Source organism: Mauremys reevesii, linkage group 3 (genome assembly GCF_016161935.1).
Source record: "Mauremys reevesii isolate NIE-2019 linkage group 3, ASM1616193v1, whole genome shotgun sequence".
Taxonomy (NCBI): domain Eukaryota; kingdom Metazoa; phylum Chordata; order Testudines; family Geoemydidae; genus Mauremys; species Mauremys reevesii.
The window spans coordinates 99,261,048-99,279,980 of NC_052625.1; the positions used below are offsets into that span (position 1 = coordinate 99,261,048).

General features: G+C 40.1%; 1 protein-coding gene across 11 annotated transcripts in view; it reads right to left on the reverse strand.

Annotated features, from left to right (window-relative positions):
• Positions 1-18,933, reverse strand: part of TAB2 (TGF-beta activated kinase 1 (MAP3K7) binding protein 2) — a 150,265-nt gene that overhangs the window by 39,085 nt on the left and 92,247 nt on the right. For 10 of the 11 annotated variants that reach the window (XM_039529737.1, XM_039529734.1, XM_039529733.1 and 7 more), the window contains one exon: positions 5,316-5,505. In XM_039529737.1, coding sequence (XP_039385671.1) covers positions 5,316-5,417 — 102 coding nt within the window. In that variant the 5' untranslated portion in view covers positions 5,418-5,505. Of the gene's footprint in view, positions 1-5,315; positions 5,506-18,933 lie in introns of those variants that run through there. The other variant, XM_039529742.1, reaches the window with a different exon arrangement.

Consider the following 18,933-nt stretch of genomic DNA (forward strand, 5'->3'; position numbering starts at 1 on the left):
TTATTTGTTTAAAACGTATACTGTGTGTATATCTATATAATGTATAGTTTTTTGTCTGGTGAAAAATATTTCCCTGGAACCTAACTCTCCCTATTTACATTAATTCTTATGGGAAAATTGGATTTGCTGATAAAATGGGTTAGCCTGTTTCCAAACAGAGAAAGGGAAGGATCCTTGCTGATTGGTTCTTGACTCTCAACTCTCACAAGGCCTTGATTTAAAAGGCTTCTTTTTATGCTCTCTCTGGAATGATGAAGGCTGCTGAGGCCTGCTGATGTCTTTAATTTTATGAGAAATAAGCCAAAGATGACTGTGGATAATAGTCTCCGATAACAGAAAGGAACAGATCTCCTGCAAGTAGAAGAAACCAAATCCAAAGAAAGGGCCTTCAATCTTATCTCCTTCAACTTCTCCAGCAATTCATCTTTCTTTTCACTGAAAAGAAGATCTCCTCTTTGAAGGGAAGGAGATCTTCCACTTGAATTCTAGTATCCAGAACCAAAGAGGAGGAATGACGCTATGTATATTTCCTCAGAGTAGAGCATTGGCTTCTGCAGTTAACGGAAGAGTGTGAAGCATCAAAGGAAATCCTGAGAGTGATCTTGCCATATTTTGACCTTTCTTTAGGATCACGTTTTCCCATCTACTTTTGTCATCTGGCAAATCACGCACCCAAAATGCCAACTTTTCCCACAGGTGGAATAGATAGCAGGCCATAACAGCTTGGGAATTTGTCACCCTATATTTGCCACCCTAATACCAAGGCATGAAGGAGAGAACACCTTTCTCCGTAGGAAATCAATCTCCTTCCCCTTTCTATCACTGGGATGAAATGTGGCTATCCATACCTTGACCTGCTACTTGCAGCAGCCACTATCAGTGAGTTAGGTACAGGGTGCATACGAAAACCTCTCTGAGGGTATCTGATGCAATTTGTCTGCTTTCTTGGATACAGGCTGGCAGGAGTGGACCAAACAGTCATAGCAAGCTGGAGCATCAAAGATTAGTAAGGACATCGTACTCTTGGAGGTACCCCAAGAATATTAATCAGCGGATGAGATGCCTCCTTCACAGGCACGGAAGACAGATTCAAAGTGGATATCATGCGATCCACTAAACCGTGAAACTGCAGAGCATTCTCAGAAGGGGAAAAACAAGGCCCACATGCTCATCTGCTGATAAACCAGGATCACAGTCTATATCAGCTCCACTTTTTGAACAGGCGCATACTATCTTCTCATCCTCTTCTTCAGACTGATCCTTTACAGGTGAAGATGATGCCAACCTTGGAATTGGTGAAGCTTGTCTCTTTCTCAAGTCTCTTTGCCTCTCACTCAGATATGTGGAATGCTCAGAAGCCAAACAGTGCACATCAGCTACCAAAGTGAAGTCTTCTTTGGAACCTAAGATAGACCTAAAACTTGAGCAAGGGTTGAGGCCAGAGCTGAACATTTGGACAGCACAGGATCCAAACACTCAGATCTATCTTCTTGGCTCCTGAAGCGGAGACTAGAAACAACCTTTGACTTCAGAACCATAGAAGCTCTGTCATAATTGGATGGATCTGATAAATCTGACACGCAGGATTTGGCACTAACAGTTGTCACCTTCTCTGGAATTAAGACAGCTAGTGCCAATAGAGTGTCCCTTGGTTCCACCTTCAAAAGCCTAATTGCTAGAGCAGCGGGAACTATAGCTGGACCCACTGAAGGTTCCAATTTTCTGGAACCCTTAGGTGCTTTGACTTTCTGGAAGAAGTGACAGAAACTGACTGCCCAGATGCAAAGGATTTAGCCTCAAGGGCCTCTTTAAGGAGAAGGATCTGCAAACTATTATACCTCTTCTTGAAAGCTCTGGCTGTCGAAGTCTGGTAGACAGAACACCAAAAAGGAGAGTGGTCATCCAAAGCCAGGAAGACAGTAGGGTACGAAGTCTCTTGAATCCCACTTCTTCAGTTCTGCCATAACCTGGAACTGAGCTAGCTAACTACCTAACAACCTATACTACAAAAGAAAACAATTAACACTAAAAATGAAGGAAAGAACTTCAGAGCTGAAAGGACTAGAGAGGTTCATTTCCATCAATGGCAAGTATTTGGAACCAACTGAGGTGGTAGAGGGCACTGCACTCCTTACATAGTTATGCCGTCAGACCTTTTGGAGATGCTGAGGGGAGGGGTAGAAAGGGGGCATGGGAGTGCTCTAATGGACAATGCTTGGAGAAGTTCCTACCATTCAGCACCACTAGGCAGTATAATATCCAGAAGTGGGAATATGCAGAGCCTTCTCAAAGAAGAAGGTCCTCTTTACAAGAGGAGATTAACACACTCAGGGAGTGGCAGGAGCAATAAGGAAAGGGCCAAGTCAGAGGTCTATTATGGGAAAAAAATAGGGAAACTATCTTCCAAAGCTCTGCCCACTTGAGAAAAAGTATGGTAAAATAAATGTAAAACAAACAAAAATCCAACTTATAAAATAGTCATAATATTTAGACAATTCAAAACTCCACTGTACCCATGCATACAAGAGATAAAATTCACTCACCAGTACCATATATGGACTTGAAAGTGCTACCTTAAGACTTCTCTATCAGTCTTAACTCAGAACTTCCTGGCTTAAGTGAGACTAAGTTGTATTTTTTTTAAAAGCTAATACTGAAGTAGTTGGAGCCTCACTTATCAGAGGGGTAGCCGTGTTAGTCTGGATCTGTAAAAAGTGACGAAGACTCCTGTGGCGACTAACAGAAGTACTTGAGCATAAACTTTCGTGGGTGAATACACAAACCATGTGTCTGACTAAATGGGTATTCACCCACGAAAGCTTATGCTCCAATACTTCTGTTAGTCTATAAGTTGCCACAGGACTCTTCATCGCTTTTTGGAGCCTAACTGTTATCTTAGTCAAATTAGAGCACATTAAATTACAAAGAAAATCACTGACCTGGTAGAATTCCATCTGTGTGTATCTATGGAATCAGCTCAGCCAGATGCCTTCCACCAGCCACCAGATCTGGGGCTGCCATCATTGGGGAACTTTGAGCTTCTAGCCCTGCCCGAGTCACTATGCTACGAGAGCAGATTCAAAGAGCTCTTGTTGCTGCAGTAACAGCTGCTGAGTATTTTCTGCCTCTCTGTACTTGGAAGGAATCACAACTTCCCAGGAAATGGAGTCCACTGCAGTCCAAACCACTAGAGGACCCTAGCACTCCCCACTGGAGAACCCCATTTATGGAACTCATAGTATTAATTACGTACATTATGTATTTAAAGCTACATAACTCTGTCATTTAAAAACGTTAGTGAAATGCAATTGTCCATATTATAAACACATGACCTACCCTACAAAAACAAATTTAAAAAAACCTGCAAGGTGACAAATAGCAGTGCAGGGGGCTGGGGTGCTATTTCTTGCACACTTACGCCACACACTTCTGTTATCTGCCAGACCTAATTTTCTGGTTCCAGGCCTCTCCCTCAGTAGAAAAATCAACTGGATCAAATATTGCCATAGTTTGTGATAAGGAGGAGGCTGCCTGGTGTAAGACCCATCACAAACAGATTCCAGAAGGTGAAGATATAATGCACGTGACTAAGCCAATGTAGCACCTCACCCCAATATGCCATTTTTAAATGTTAGAAGAACTAAACAGCACTCGAAATAAAAAAATTAGTACTTTGCAGGGCCAGTCTTAAGCACAAGCATGGTGCCATGCAATTTGGAGAGCAAATATGGCAACTCCATGGGTTGGTCCATTTTCTACTCTTGGGGGAATTCTGCGCCAAAAAATTAAAAATTCTGCAACAAAAAATTAAAAATTATGCACACAATTTCTTAAAATTTTGCAAAAGTCTGCATTTTTATTTGTCAAAATAACAATATAATCACACCAGTTTCAATTAATTTTGATAATTTATTTCAAAATACCTGTCAGCAAGTATGCCTGTAACAATACAGACAACAAAACAGATTCAGGAAATGTTTTTTGACAAACAGATTCCTTACTATGCATATTAATACAGAACTCTGAGTAATAATTCATTTAAACTACCATACAGAAGCGTATTTCCTGCACCCCTCAGAAGCAGTGCAAAGGCTTGGGGGAGTCAGGGATAACAGAGGAGCTGAGGGAGAGGGAAGTAAATTGTTGGGAAAGAGCCTGGGTGTGAACTTGGAGAGTGGTTGAATATGGGTGGGGAAATTATGTAACAGGTTTTTTGGGGGGATGAGGAGGGATGGTTAGGGAGCTTCCCCCATACAGACCCTGACTGACCCCTAACCTCTCCTATTCAGTCAGGCACATCTGCCGCTATCCCCATGTGTCCTTGCACCCCCTGTCTGTGTGTCACTCCACCCCCACTCACACACCCACTCCCCTGTCCCTATGTAGCTCTGCACCGCTTCCCACATCACCATGTGGCCCAGCACCTTCCTTCCCCTGTGGCCCTGTGCCTCCACTCCCATTCAGCCCCTGCCCAGTCTGTCCTCCCCCACTAGCCCTTATGAGCCCATCTGACTCCCACAGCACCCCATGCTGTCTGTCTCCCCATTGCCCCCTGGCCTGGCCTGATAGAGCCTGCTTTCTTCACAGTGCCTCTCTCTTCCCTAGCTAGCTAGGACCTGCTGCTTTGTTCTATTGCCACAGCACCGACTGGTGGGCAAAAGGAAGAACTGTAGCAACATTTAGGCAGCTTTTTTCTGTGCAAAAAATTAAAAATGTGCATGGCTCATTAATTATGCACATGTGCAGTAGCGCAGAATTCCCCCAGGAGTAATTTTCCTACTTCAGCAAAATGACTAGAGAGGAACGGAAGGTGGAAAAATAAAACTTTTTGCCTGATCCTTATACGAGTAGCTTAAGACCTCACAAAAATAAGGGTAGGGTTGAAATTTTGGCTTCTTGCAACTTAAAAATGGTCAAACTAGTTCTCTCAATCTGCAGTGTTGATCAAGTTTCACTCTAGAGTGAATTTTCAGCCACATTATAAGTCCTTGAGAATAAAACTATTTATAATGGAAACTTAGATTCCCAATGTAAACAATACAAAATATAAATGCTAACATATAAAGACATTTAAATTTCTCAATTATAAGAAACATCATGAGAGAATAGACTATGAAAAAGCTGGAAACTGATTTTAGACTTTCCTTGTTTTAAAGCAAACAGAAGGAAGCCAAAAATCTAAATAAACAGAAAAAAAGCTGCTATCAACACTTCCATTCAACCATGGCAGATTAGAGGGAAAGCTTGTGGCAGTTACTTGTAATACCTACAATAAATGGCAACACATAAATATACAATAGTAATAGGACACTGACCTGTAACATGCATCTGGACACAACAACTTCAGGTACCTCCGGAAATTTTTGTCGCAGGTCATGTAAAACCTGAAAATCTATTTGGTGGCTTCCTTGGGCCATTCGTATATTGCCTGATCAGGACTGTTGTTCAACAGGCAATTCTAGGCCTTAGTGAAAGGAGTACTCATCTCGTCTGTTCCAGCATTTTCTGTAAGAGAGGGGGAAAAAATGCCAAATTTTATACATAGTCTTGGTTCAAAGTGTGAGGTTCTGTATTTTACCAAAACCAAAAATAATGCTACACAAACTAGCTATTTTAGACGTAGAAACAAAGACTTTCTATTAGGGCTGTCAAGCGATTAAAAAAATAATTGCGCGATTAAAAACATTTGCGATTAATCATGCTGTTAACAACAGAATACCATTTTAAATATTTTTGGATGTTTACTACATTTTCAAATGTATAAATATCAGTTACAACACATAATACAAAGTGTAGAGTGCTCACTTTATTTTTATTACAAATATTTGCACTGTAAAAAACAAATTTTTTTTTAATTCACTTCATACAAGTACTGTAGTGCAATCTCTTTACCATGAAAGTTGAACTTACAAATGTAGAATTATGTACAAAAAAAACTGCATTCAAAAATAAAACAGTGTAAAACTGTAGAGCCTACAAGTCCACTCAGTCCTACTTCTTGGTAGGTCAATCACTCAGACAAACAAGTTGGTTACAATTTTCAGGAGACAATGCTGCCTGCCTGCTTCTTTTTTACAGTGTCACCTGAAAGCGAGAACAGGTGTTCGCATGGCACTGTTGTAGCTGTTGCAAGATATTTGTGCCAGATGCACTAACGATTCACATGTCCCTTCATGCTTCAACCACTATTCCAGAGGACATGCTTCCATGCTGATGATGGGTTCTGCTTGATAACGATCCAAAGCAATGTGGACTGATGCATGTTCATTTTCATCAGCTGAGTCAGATGCCACCAGCAGAAGGTTAATTTTCTTTTTTGGTGGTTTGGGTTGTGTAGTTTCCACATCAGAGTGTTGCTCTTTTAAGACTTCTAAAAGCATGCGCCACATCTCATCCCTCTCAGATTTTGGACGGCACTTCAGATTCTTAAACCTTGTGTCGAGTGCTGTAACTATTTTTAGAAATTTCACATCGGTACATTCTTTGCATTTCGTCAAATCTGCTGTGAAAGTGTTCTTAAAACGAACATGTGCTGGGTCATCCTCCAAGACTGCTATAACATGAAATATATACAGAATGCGTATAAAACAGAGCAGGAGACATACAATTCTCCCCCCCAAGGAGTACAGTCACAAATTTAATTGACACATTTTTAACAAGCATCATCAGCATGGAAGCATGTCCTCTGGAAAATGGCGGAAGCATGAAGAGGCATACGAATGTTTAGCATATGTGGCATACAAATACCTTGCAACGTTGGCTACAAAAGTGCCACGCAAATGCCTGTTCTCACTTTCAGGTGACGTAAATAAGAAGCAGGCAGCAGTATCTCCCGTCAATGTAAACAAACTTGTTTGTCTTAGTGATTGGCAGAAGAAGTAGGACTGAGTGGACTTGTAGGCGCTAAAGTTTTACACCGTTTTGTTTGAGTGCAGTTATGTAACCAAAAAAGATCTGCATTTGTAAGTTACACCTTCACAATAAAGAGACTGTACTTCAGTATTTGTATGAGGCGAACTGAAAAATACTGTTTTTTTGTTTATCGTTTTTACAGTGCATATATTTGTAATAAATAATATAAAGTGAGCACTGTGCACTTTGTATTCTGTGTTGTAATTGAAATCAATATTGAGAATGTAGAAAAACATCCAAAATATTTAATAAATTTCAATTCGTATTCTATTGTTATAAGTGCAATTAATCGTGATTTTTTTTTACTTAATTGTGAGAGTTAATTGACAGCCCTACTTTCTATTTAAAAAGATATAATAGTAACATTTTCCATTGAATAAATATGAATCTGCTTATGATTCCACATATAATTGTGTATCTGAAAATTCATTATTCCCTCTTATTTTAATCCTTTTCAATCTTTCAAACATTCATAATAATGTTTTCCTACAGAGTGTACAATGACTGCCTATGTCTGTTTAATGCAGGTCTGCTCCTCGCAGTTTCACCTTCCCTTTTATCTTGATATTTATGTTACTGAGAGCTTGTCTACACTACCCGCTGGATAGGCAGGTAGTGATTGATCCAGTGGGGGTCGATTTATCACATCTAGTATAAATCGCATCTAGCGATAAATCGACCGCTGAGTACTCTCCCGTTGACTCCAGTACTCCACCAGAATGAGAAGCATAAGTGGAGTTGACAGAAGAGCATCAGCTGTCGACTTACCGCAGTGAAGACACCGCACTAAGTAGATCTAAGTATGTTGACTTCAGCTACGCTATTCATGTAGCTGTAGTTGTGTATCTTACATCGACCCCACGCGATAGTGTAGACAAGCCCTGAATCAAGTATCGCATCATGAATATCCATTATTTTAGAGCATAATATATTTTGAACACACAATTTAAAAGAACATACACATGGAAATGTCACAAAAGTGTTGTTTAAAAAACACATACACTGGAAAGAAATAAAACACTGAAAAGGTGCCCGATAAGGTCTCCAATGTGCTTTACATTGCTCTGCTTTTATCAAGGTGATCTTCCAAAGGCAAGAAGATAATGTTATGTTCACAGTTCATAATTAAAAAAAAAATTGCAATAATCTCAGGATCAGTATATATGATAAACTGTAATGGGTTATTATTACATACATGAGAAATATTCTGGGCTCGTGATTGGATGAAGTTAGCCCTGTAATAAGTCAGGCTTCCATGGGCTATTCATATATTGTTTTCTTCTTCAGAAAGTCAAGAATACCGAGGCCTGCATCAGTGTTAACAAATGAACTTACATGTACCAATGACTGCACATTGTGGCTGACCAACAAGTTTGTATCATTCATTAACTTGGGGTTTTTAGACTGGACTGGTTTTTTTTTGTTTTTGGCATGCCACTAAGTGTAATTCCCAGTTACAATGTTTAAAAGAAAGCCAAGTGCTGAAGATATTCTAGCTTAGCTGTATGAAAAAATAGAATTAAGAGCAAATGTAACAATACTATTTATTTTAGATGAAACCAAGATATATTGTTCCTCGAGCCTCAACCTGTATACACTTCTTTAGTCAATAAGTTAATATTCAACTCCACACACAGAAATCTGGATTTGCTTATCAGCTTATTCTCCTACTCCTGTCTTTCCTTTGCTCCCAAAACCATTCCCACATGAGGTACTACTCCCTTTAAATTCAAACATACCCTAGTATCCCTTTATCCTTAAAACCCTCTAGTACCAATCCATACATTCTCAGCCTTGCCACTCTCTCCTCTTATACCTCTGAACTCTTTCAGCAAGCACTGCACCTGAGAGTTCTTTTCTTGCAAGATGTTTTTGATTTCTAGCCTTTATCAAAAAATTACTGCTCTAACAATGTAAAATTTAACCAAAATTGGTTTAGAAACTGATTTAGTTAAACTGGCTCTTGCGCTGAGGACCCTCTCTGTTCAGTTTAAGAGTATATTAGAGATTCCTTACAGACCTAAGCTAAATTGATATAAGGCACTCAAACCAAACTTAAGTCCACACATGGGGTTTGAACTGATTTAACTAAGTCAGTTGCTAAACCAATTTTAGTTAAATCAATAAAAATATATAGAGTGTACAAGTCTAAGGCCATTTTTAAGTAATAGGACATTAACTTTTTTGCGTCCTTCAATGCTATTAATCTCTTTCTCCAACCAAACCTTTTCTTCTAAGGTTTCTAGAATAGCCTGCTCTATAGGTTCTTGTTTTACCTCTGCCGGCTCTTTCAACATTTCTTCTGGGGGCTCTATCTCCTTTAGTTGATGTTCCCTAGGGCTGTGTCCTCTCCTTTCCTGTTCCTACTGTTTCTCCCCTGGGGGATCATTCACCAATACATTCAGTTATTAAGTCTACAATGACTCTCACAATTTATCCATGCCTCCCTTTTCACGTAAAAAAGGGAATATGTATTTCAGCCTGGTAGCTTCAGCTATAGTTAAGATTGTGATTTTTTTCACCATTACCCAATTTTGACACATTCAGAATTGTACATGTCCACCTTTTGAAATGAGACTGCTTGATGATTAATTTTTTTTAAAGCAAACTGCAATCCGCCTCCTTGAATTATGAACATCTTCAAAACCACAACACCCTCAATCCACATGACACTTTCCCCACACATTCATTCTGACCAGTTTCCCCCTCCATGCAGATAACTCAAAAGTGGTTAACTTTTAAACTTAAAAAATGGCATGCACTACATTATTTGGGGAAAAAAATGGTTGGCTTAGAAAGTAGTAAAAAAAATTTTTTAAAAAATCACAGGCATTCTCACTGGCATCTGCTAATATATTTTTAGCTTCATTAATCCCATTTCCTATGACACATCACAATATACGTTTGATTAGTGGGCTCAGGCAGGAAAAGGAACTGCTATTGGGATGATCTTCAGAGAGATGTGTTTCAATAAGACATTACCAGAGCATAATTCTCTCATGTAAAATGATTCCTCAATATAAGGGCAAAAAAATGAAGATGTAAAAAAAGGTGGTGTGAAGAAACCTTGGATTTCATAACTGCATAATGTAGTGTAAATATGCTGTCATTTTAAAAGGACATCAACTTAACAATGTTTTTAACATATTGTAGCAAACATCACCTAAAATTGTTATAATTTGAAGATTAGAAGAAAATCTCTTTTGTTCCCTAGATTTTCTACTCTGAACGTTAGACTGCACTATGCATTTTCATCTTCCCTTGTTTGTGCAACACTTATCTCTATGACTTATCTCTCTAACTCAGTCTGTTTTAAAAAAAGAAAAATAATAAAACGAAACATTTTACTACTAAAACTTTTCAACTTCTATTGTGAATTCTATTACATGAAAAAACTACATTCATGTGATACTAAAAGTTGCATGATTAAAATAAAAGTCAGGAAATACACAAGTTAAAAATAGCCACTCCTCTACCCCCACTTACAAAATACCATATACACAGAACATATTTTAACAGCATTAAGTTCACATTTCTAAAGGCAGGATAACTAAAACCTTGTATCAACCCTTCTAAACCTCTAAAAGGATTTAAATATTTCTAAACCTACAATTAGTTAAATAAAGTGAACCTATGCAGCAAGATGCTATTGTCAAAACAGTGAAGTGCAGTAATCTCACAGCAAATACTCACTAGTAACACCTTCTCAATTCCTTACACCAGTGATCCCCAAACTGTGGGGCATGCCCACCTAGGGGAGTGCAGAGGAACATTCGGGAGGCGGGGGGAGAGGGAGTGCCACCGAGCTGCACTCTGCCCCAGCTCTGCTCTGGCCCTGCCCTTAGATGCAGATCTGGCCCCAGCCCCTGGCTCCTGGGCCCCAACCCCGGTTCCTGGCCCCAGCCACAGCTCTGGCCCTGGCCCCTCTCCTGTCCCCAGCTTCCAGGGAGCATGGACAGATTACATTACGGGTAAAGGGGCGACCACTGCCCTACAGACTACTCGGAGCTTTGTGTTTGCAAATTATACATACACAATTCCAGCTTCTGCTTTTCTAAGCTGATTCATCAAACGACATTTTCTGCTCTCCTCTAAATTTGAGACTAATATTAGGTCTGTCAATTAATAGCAGTTAACTCAAGTGATTAATGCAAAACAAATTAACTAGATTAAAAAAATTAGTCACGATTAATCACAGTTTTAATCACTCTGCTAAACAATACCAATATAAAATTATAAATATTTGGGATGTTTGATTTCTATTACAATGCAGAATACAATATATTTGAGAACATAGAAAAACATTCAAAATATTTAAATAGAAAAACATTTATTACTGTTTAACAGTGCAATTAAAACAGTGATTGAAACTTTTTTTAATCTCGCAATTAATCACAATTTTAATTGTCTGACAGCCCTAATTAATATATACTTCCCCGATTCCTACTACAAAAAAAAATATGGACAATTTTTATTCATTGATTTCTATTTTAAAGGGTTTAGAACAAAAAAGTTAACTAGATTAAGGATTTTAAATTATATACATTTGTGATGTTTTAATGAATTTTCAAAAACAAAAATACAAAGGGTAAAGGACTTAGATTGTATGTATTACCAAACAGTGCACATTTCACAGGGATAACCAATAAAATTTTGCAATTGTACAACTTTTCAACTCATCAAATCTGCAAGACCAGGCAGTATAAAATCAGACAATATTATACAGACATAACATGTTAGTGCATGGTTAACAATAATAACAACATTTACATACACTAACAAGTCAAAAAGGGAAGGAGAGGACATGGAGGAAGAGGGAGGGGAAAAGGCACAAAGGTCAGGTGGAATGGAAGTCTCATTATTTGAGCTCTCTCAGCATTCTTTATCCAAATGTATCAAGATGTGGGGTGAAAATTTCTTCAAATTCACATAATTGCTCTCTACATCAATAAGCATCAGACTTCCATTTGAATAAAATCTAGTTTATCAAGGCTACAAATATTGAAAAAAAATCAGCAAGGATGCTAAAGAGTACAGTTACTATGGATGATTATTAGTGCACAGTGCCAGCTTTACTACTTCTCAAACAGTCTCATTAAATTGTGTCACTAATTTCCTAATGTTAAATTCCGAAGGGGAAAAAATAGTGTGTTTTTTCCTGCTTTGTTATGATACGTAAGAAACCAGCAGCTGTGCCAGGCAGGTCAACTGCTGTTGGAAAGCATGGCCTTATTTAATCATCAGTCTGGAAAGCTAGGTTATGTGGATTTTGGGGCTGCTCAGGAAATGAGGGCCTCTTTTAAAAGGTAAAGGGGTAGAGGTTAGCACCTAAGAAGTTGCACGAGGTCAAATCAGGCAGAGCTGGAAATTAGAACTCAGATCTCTAATTTTGCAGACCCCAAGTCTCATTCAGTAACCCATACTGTCTTTTGGAAAGGATGTCCCAAATTAAATAAACCCGGTGGAATGTCTAGAGCAGTGTTTCCCGAACTGGGGTTTGTGAACCACTGGGGGTTTGCAAAATGTTACAGAGGGTTCTCTGTAACCCATTCCCTAATGGCGGACAGAGCTGTCCCTAGGGACCCTGGGCAGCATTGGGGCCAGCAGCCCGGAGCCCCTGGCCTTCCAAGAACTAAGCAGATCAAAGCAAGCATATCTATCACACTGAGAAGATTTAAACTTCAAGACTCCTTATAAGAAATGGAAAGGGAGGTGGATATTTTTTGCTGTTTTTAAAAGTAAATAGGCAGCTAGTATTGGTTTTAAAATTATTATGAAGAACAAGTTTAAGCTTTGTTGTAACGTGCGTTGTTTGCCTGGACTGCTCAAGACCTGAATGCTTGCATAGGAGGAACTCTTTGAGTTGGCTTCTTAAATACCTTCACATGCTGTTTCACACCGATGAAGCATAGGAGCCTTGTCTTATAACAGGCTTATTCAAAGAGATACAAGCTACGAAAGTGAGATCTTGGAAAAGTGTTGCCGTTTTCATAATGTAATAAAAATACTATAATGGTAAATAATTAATAAATACTGTGTAATAAGCACGTCATAAAAACAAATTTTATATTTCCAGGATCACTGCTTTTATAATTTATACTCAGGTAAAGGAGAAAATCCCTGTAAATATTCATTTTTAGGTGGAGGTTCGCGAGACTTGACATTTTAGTGAAATGGGTTCACAGGTTGTTAAAGTTTGGGAACCACTGGTGTAGAGTGACTCTAATGCATGAGGCAGAGGCTGCAAAAACACACACAAAAAGATGATGCATGCATTAGGATTCTCTCCACTCAGACACAGACACAGTCACCAAGTCTGGCTGGTGGTTACTCCACAACATCAGCAAAAACTGTTTTGACTTCTAAGCTCAGTCTAGACTAGGTAAATGCACTGCTTTTTGCAACAGTGCAACATGTCCACAATACAAACCATGTGTCTGGAAACATTTGGATCACATCAATACCAGGCTCTCACTCAAGCCACTGCTATATGACAGGGTTATGGAAAAAGTTACCAAGTATTATGGGAGCTGATGGGCATTCTGAGAGATTAACAACATCCCAGAATCCACCAGAAACAGTCATAGCTGCCAGGACTAACTCCACAATAGAACCTATCTAGTGTAGACTGAGCCTTAAAGTCGAAATATTTTAAAACTTACTTTTGAGATGTTGTGGAGAAGCTACAAGCAGGACTTCCAAGGCGAATAGTGGGGGCAAAAGACATATCTGGCTTTAAGACTAAGCTTGATAAGTTTATGGAGGGGATGGTATGATGGGATAGCCTAATTTTGGCAATTAATTTGGCAACTGATCTTTGATTATCAGCAGGTAAGTATGCTCAGTGGTCTATAATGGGATGTTAGATGGGATGGGACCTGAGTTACTACAGAGAATTCTTTCCTGGGTGCTGGCTGGTGAGTCTTGCCCATATGCTCAGGGTTTAACTGATTGCTATATTTGGGATCGGGAAGGAATTTTCCTCCAGGGCAGATTGGCAGAGGCCCTGGAAGTTTTTCGCCTTCCTCTGCAGCATGGTGCATGGGTCACTTGCTGGAGGAGTCTCTGCAGCTTGAGGTCTTCAAACCACAATTTGAGAACTTCAGTAACTCAGACATAGGTTAGGGGTTTGTTACAGGAGTGGGTGGGTGAGATTCTGTGGCCTGCATTGTGCAGGAGGTCAGACTAGATGATCATAATGGTCCCTTCTGACCTTAAAGTCTATGAGTCTATGACTTGGGATATGCCTTGCTTGGGGAAATAAGAGTTTAAAATTTCAGAGGTTGCAAGCCTAAGAAACAGGGAGATGGTACTGTCAGTAGCAACAGAGTTCAGGAGCTGGCAGTGGATTCTTTCTGCGTTATACCATTGAGGTCATCAATGGTATAACGCAGAAAGAAAAGAGGCACCTAAGTACAGAACTTTGGAGATCACTAACAGCAGGAGGAGAGGGAAAACTGTTGCAAAGACTAAAGGAATGTTCAGAGACTGATGAGTAAGTAATAAAATGAGTATAAAGTAGAGGACTACAGAAGTAAAGGGAAAAACAGAGTCAAGGAGAAGGGAGCGATCAATAAGAGCAGCAGAAATAGAGACCTTATGACTTAGCTCTCAAAGCTGATAAAAACACTGTTCACTTATAAATTAAATGCTTTACAGCAATGCAGTACAACCTGAAATTACTAATAATCTTCACAAACATTGCTTTGAGCCATTTCTGAAGACTTTTACGCTCCTGGAGATATAAACGTTACAGTAAGTCTACCTGCCCAGCTGTGCCAAAATTTTAAATAAACAAAAGAATTAATTGGCAGTGAACCTTGTAAAAACTATTGGCAAAGTCCCCAGATAACTTAGGCCTGACACACAATCATAAAGTGATGAAATATAAACAGACTTCCAGTTAAAGATTTATTCTGTGAAAATGATCAATAAAAAGTAAACAAAATGTCATTTCTCAGACACTGAGAACTAAACTTCTCAGAAGCACCAGTAAAAGGCATGAATTAAAGTGTTGATCTTTTTTAATCTAAACAAGATATTTCAATCAAGATAACAGATTTAAATATTACAATGGCTATAAGCTTCAAAGTTATATAACAACTCAAAAACGTGAGTTTGAAAAAAAAATCTCTCTTTTTGCAGAGCATGTATTTAAAACTGAACAGTGTAACAATTCTTAACTACAAATCTTTAAATGTAACACCACACAGCTCTTTTACTACACATTCACCACTGTCTAAGATGTCTTCAGAGTAATTCAGTCAGTCATCCTTTTGTGAAGGTGGTGCCTGGAAAAAACTCTGAACAAAGCATACAGCACGCTCCTAAGAGGAGTATAAAACAGTTATTAACAGCAGGCTTTTAAATATTTCAAGAGGATGGGCCAGGGGAATACACAGAGCTTAGCTATAAACAAACAATATACTTTTCATAACCCCACAGCAACAAACAGTAATGGAATCTGTATCTCTGGCTTTAGACCTCAGCTACATCTAAGTAATTTAGCTTCAAAGTTCTCTATACTTTCAATCTCATCCAGTAAGACCTTTGTATTACTGACACCACAGAAAATATATTCCTCTGAGTCATCCTGGATAGTTTATTTGCTTAGACACAATAAAGATGCTTCAGTACGCCTATTAAAATCTTATTTTAGGAATTAGATTAAATATGAAGAGCCTTATTAAAAGAGACAACATGAAAAATTACATTTCCTGCTCAAATTTTATATTACTGTTACAAGTCACAATTAAGATTACTACAACTGAAATACGATAAAGGGGGGAAAAAGTTTCCCTGCATTCAGACTTGCCAAGTGGCATACTTCTCTTGTGACACACATGAAGGCTGTACTTTATGTGTAGAGCCCTGCACGGATACAAAAATTTGTATCCTCATCCAAACTGCGATCCGCAAAAATCGTCCACAGAAAGTGGATATCCGCAGATTTGCAGGGCTCTATTTATGCATTTCTGCAGCCCATACATTCAGTTGGGCTACAGATATGGGCTGCAATTGCAACTCAGGGCTGCCAGAGACTGCTGTAGTACCTGCTGATATGGCAGCCACGCAGCCTCTCTGCTGTGCTCCCTGCTGTATGTGAAAGATGGAAAGAAACAGGCAAGAGGCTGCAACTAACGGCAATGGGGACTCAACATCAACCCCATTCAGTGGCACTCATCTTCTCCGGGACATCCTCCACAAACATAGCTGCTACCAGCTCTCCCATGGATACCCCATTAAACCTAGTTTCCCTCAGTTACCTTCCTGGGTTTCCTCTACAAAGCCAGCTGCTCACAATTCTCTCCCTCCACTACCCAACCCAGACCTTTATCCAGATCCTGAGCTTAGTCTCATTTTCTCTTACTCCCTCTAGACATCCCCCCAAACTTATCCCTCCAGGTTCCCACCCTTGGACAACCCACTGACCTACCTTCTCTTAGCTCCCCCATCTCTCCCTTCAGCTCCCAGTTACCCTCACCTACCACCCAGACACACCCACAAACCTAAACTACCTTACCCCAAGACAACTCCACCCAACCAGCCTCTCTGATAGTCCACAGCCACTAGCACAAACCCAGGTTCCATGGCTTCCTACTACCCACACACTCTTCAGCACACATCAAGCAGCTGTATCCTCATGTTCTTTCCCTGCCATTACTTGTAGCAGTGTATGGAACTTATCCTAAAGTTTATAGGCATATAAAAATTATTTGCAAATATGCACCCTAATGAGCTAATTTGCATACAGTAGCCCACATGGAGCTATACAAAACTTGGCTGCTACGTGCATTTCTTCTTTCCTTTGTGTGCATTTGATAGCACTGTCTTCAGCTAGTTTCACTTTTTTCAACAACCAGTTGCACTTCCTGGTTCATCTACTAGCATATCACATCATTAATATAGTTCTCTAACATATACACTACTCTTCCCCAGGTATGTTTACCAGTAACAGTAGCAACAAAGCTGAAAGTGAAGAAACAGCAGGCAAATGTGTACACAACGGAAGAAAGAGGAGAGGCAGCGAAGGGTGGGACCAACAATATTCAGTGTTAGGCTTGGTCTACACTACAACGTAAGGTCAACGTCAGATTCCTTGTGTCAACCTATTTATGCAGGTGTCTATGCTCAAATTTGTCTCCAGCTAACATATGCATCCACTTACAGCAACGCAGTAAAACCACCTTCCTGAATGGCATGGTTGTCCTAATTTTGTCAACACAGTGAGAGCGTAGTCACTGCATGATCTGTGTTGGCCCTCCAATCACTGTCCCACAATGTCCCAATCCCTGCAACAGTGACTGTTCTGTTCATAATTTTAAACTTCACTGCCCAAGAGCCACAGACCAGAGATCCACCTTCCCCCTCACCTTTAACAACCACATATGCTTTTGAAGTGCTCTTTCCTATTTGCCCACCTTGGTAAACACACCTACTAACTCACCTTTGTTGTTTGCATCCCACTATGTCCACACACACACACACACGATTACTAGATAGACTCCAGCCTGGAGCTGGCAAGAAGTGTTGGATCTCCTGGGCATGTGGAGAGAGGAGGGTGTGCAAACACAGCCACGGAACAACATCAATGAGCAAATTGCATGGGGCATGCAGGCCATGAGCTACCGCAGATAGCAGCAGCGCCACATGAAAGTGAAGGAACAAGCAATGGAGGGCAACAAGAAAGCTGGGGCTGGACTGCAGGCCTGCCACTTTCACAACAAACTGCATGCCATGCTTGCTGATGACCCCACCAGAACCCCCCAGACCACCATGGATCCCTTGGAATAGTCTGAGATAAAGACCCCTGCCATGCACAACGAAGAAGAGCATAAGGCGGCGGTGAGAGACACTTGGGGATTCCAATCATGCCACGAGTCAGGATCTAAATGAAAGTCCACAGGAGTTTAGCCTGTTCCGCCAAGCAAAAGTGGATAAGCCCACTGATGAAGGGGATGGTAGCTTTGACTAAGTGCGTGCATGCAATCTTCCTTACAATGCTTTATTTGCTTTTCCTTCCCTCCCACCCAACCATTTAAAAATGGCACCTGGCCCATCCCCAAGTTTACAAGACAAAATTATCAACTTTTCATTGATTTACTGATACATTTTCAGAAAATAAAAGTTAGGAAGTAAATCCAAACAAATTCTTCAACAGTATTATGGCAATCAGATTACACGATTCACACAGATTCAGTGTCCTGAGATGAGGTACAAGTGGAATAAAGAAGGAGTCAGCATCTCCTTTTCATTCCTTTGTTTGGATAGGCGGGAGGGGGGCATGTGGAGCACTTTATTTATATGAATAGGGATGTCCCTTTTATCCTACTGAGAGACCTCAACAGTGATACTCTGCAATCCTCACCCAAAAGTTTCTAGGGATGGTGGCCTTAGTTCTAGCTCCACAATAGGAAACTTTCCTATGCCGCTCTGAGTTTGGCTGGCATCATTGCAGCAAACAGACTAGCTGCACACAGGCCAGGGCGGCTTCAGGACACCAGTAGCACCTGGGTTCTCTAAACCTCTGTCATCCTCAGGAGTGAGATATCAGCCAAAAATCACCACTGACTATGAGCAATAGTGCTAATCTTCACTGCCATTGCCCTATACTTGTACACCTGGAATAGGGGCCAGAATTTTATGGGTTCGTGCAACATAAATAACATCCCACCCCGCCAACACCATACTCACCATGGGTGAGCTGGAGAATGCTGGTGTACTGAGGTGCTCCAAAGCTAAAGTGTCAATAAGCATTTCTTATTTAAAGTATTTACTGGAATAAGGGAAGTGACTTTTTTGAAAAAAAAATCTTTTTCTGTTGCGACTCAAAATCTAGTGGTGCATGTGTCTATTTTTATTACCAGCTTCTGGCGTGGTAGCCTTAAGGGGTGCCCGCTGCATGCTCACACAATGCCTGACCAGGATGAAAAGAGGGAAGGGGACCGGAGAAGACGTGTTCTGCAAGATCCTACAAGCTAGTGGTGCATTGGACCATGATCAAAAGGCTTAGAAAGCCAA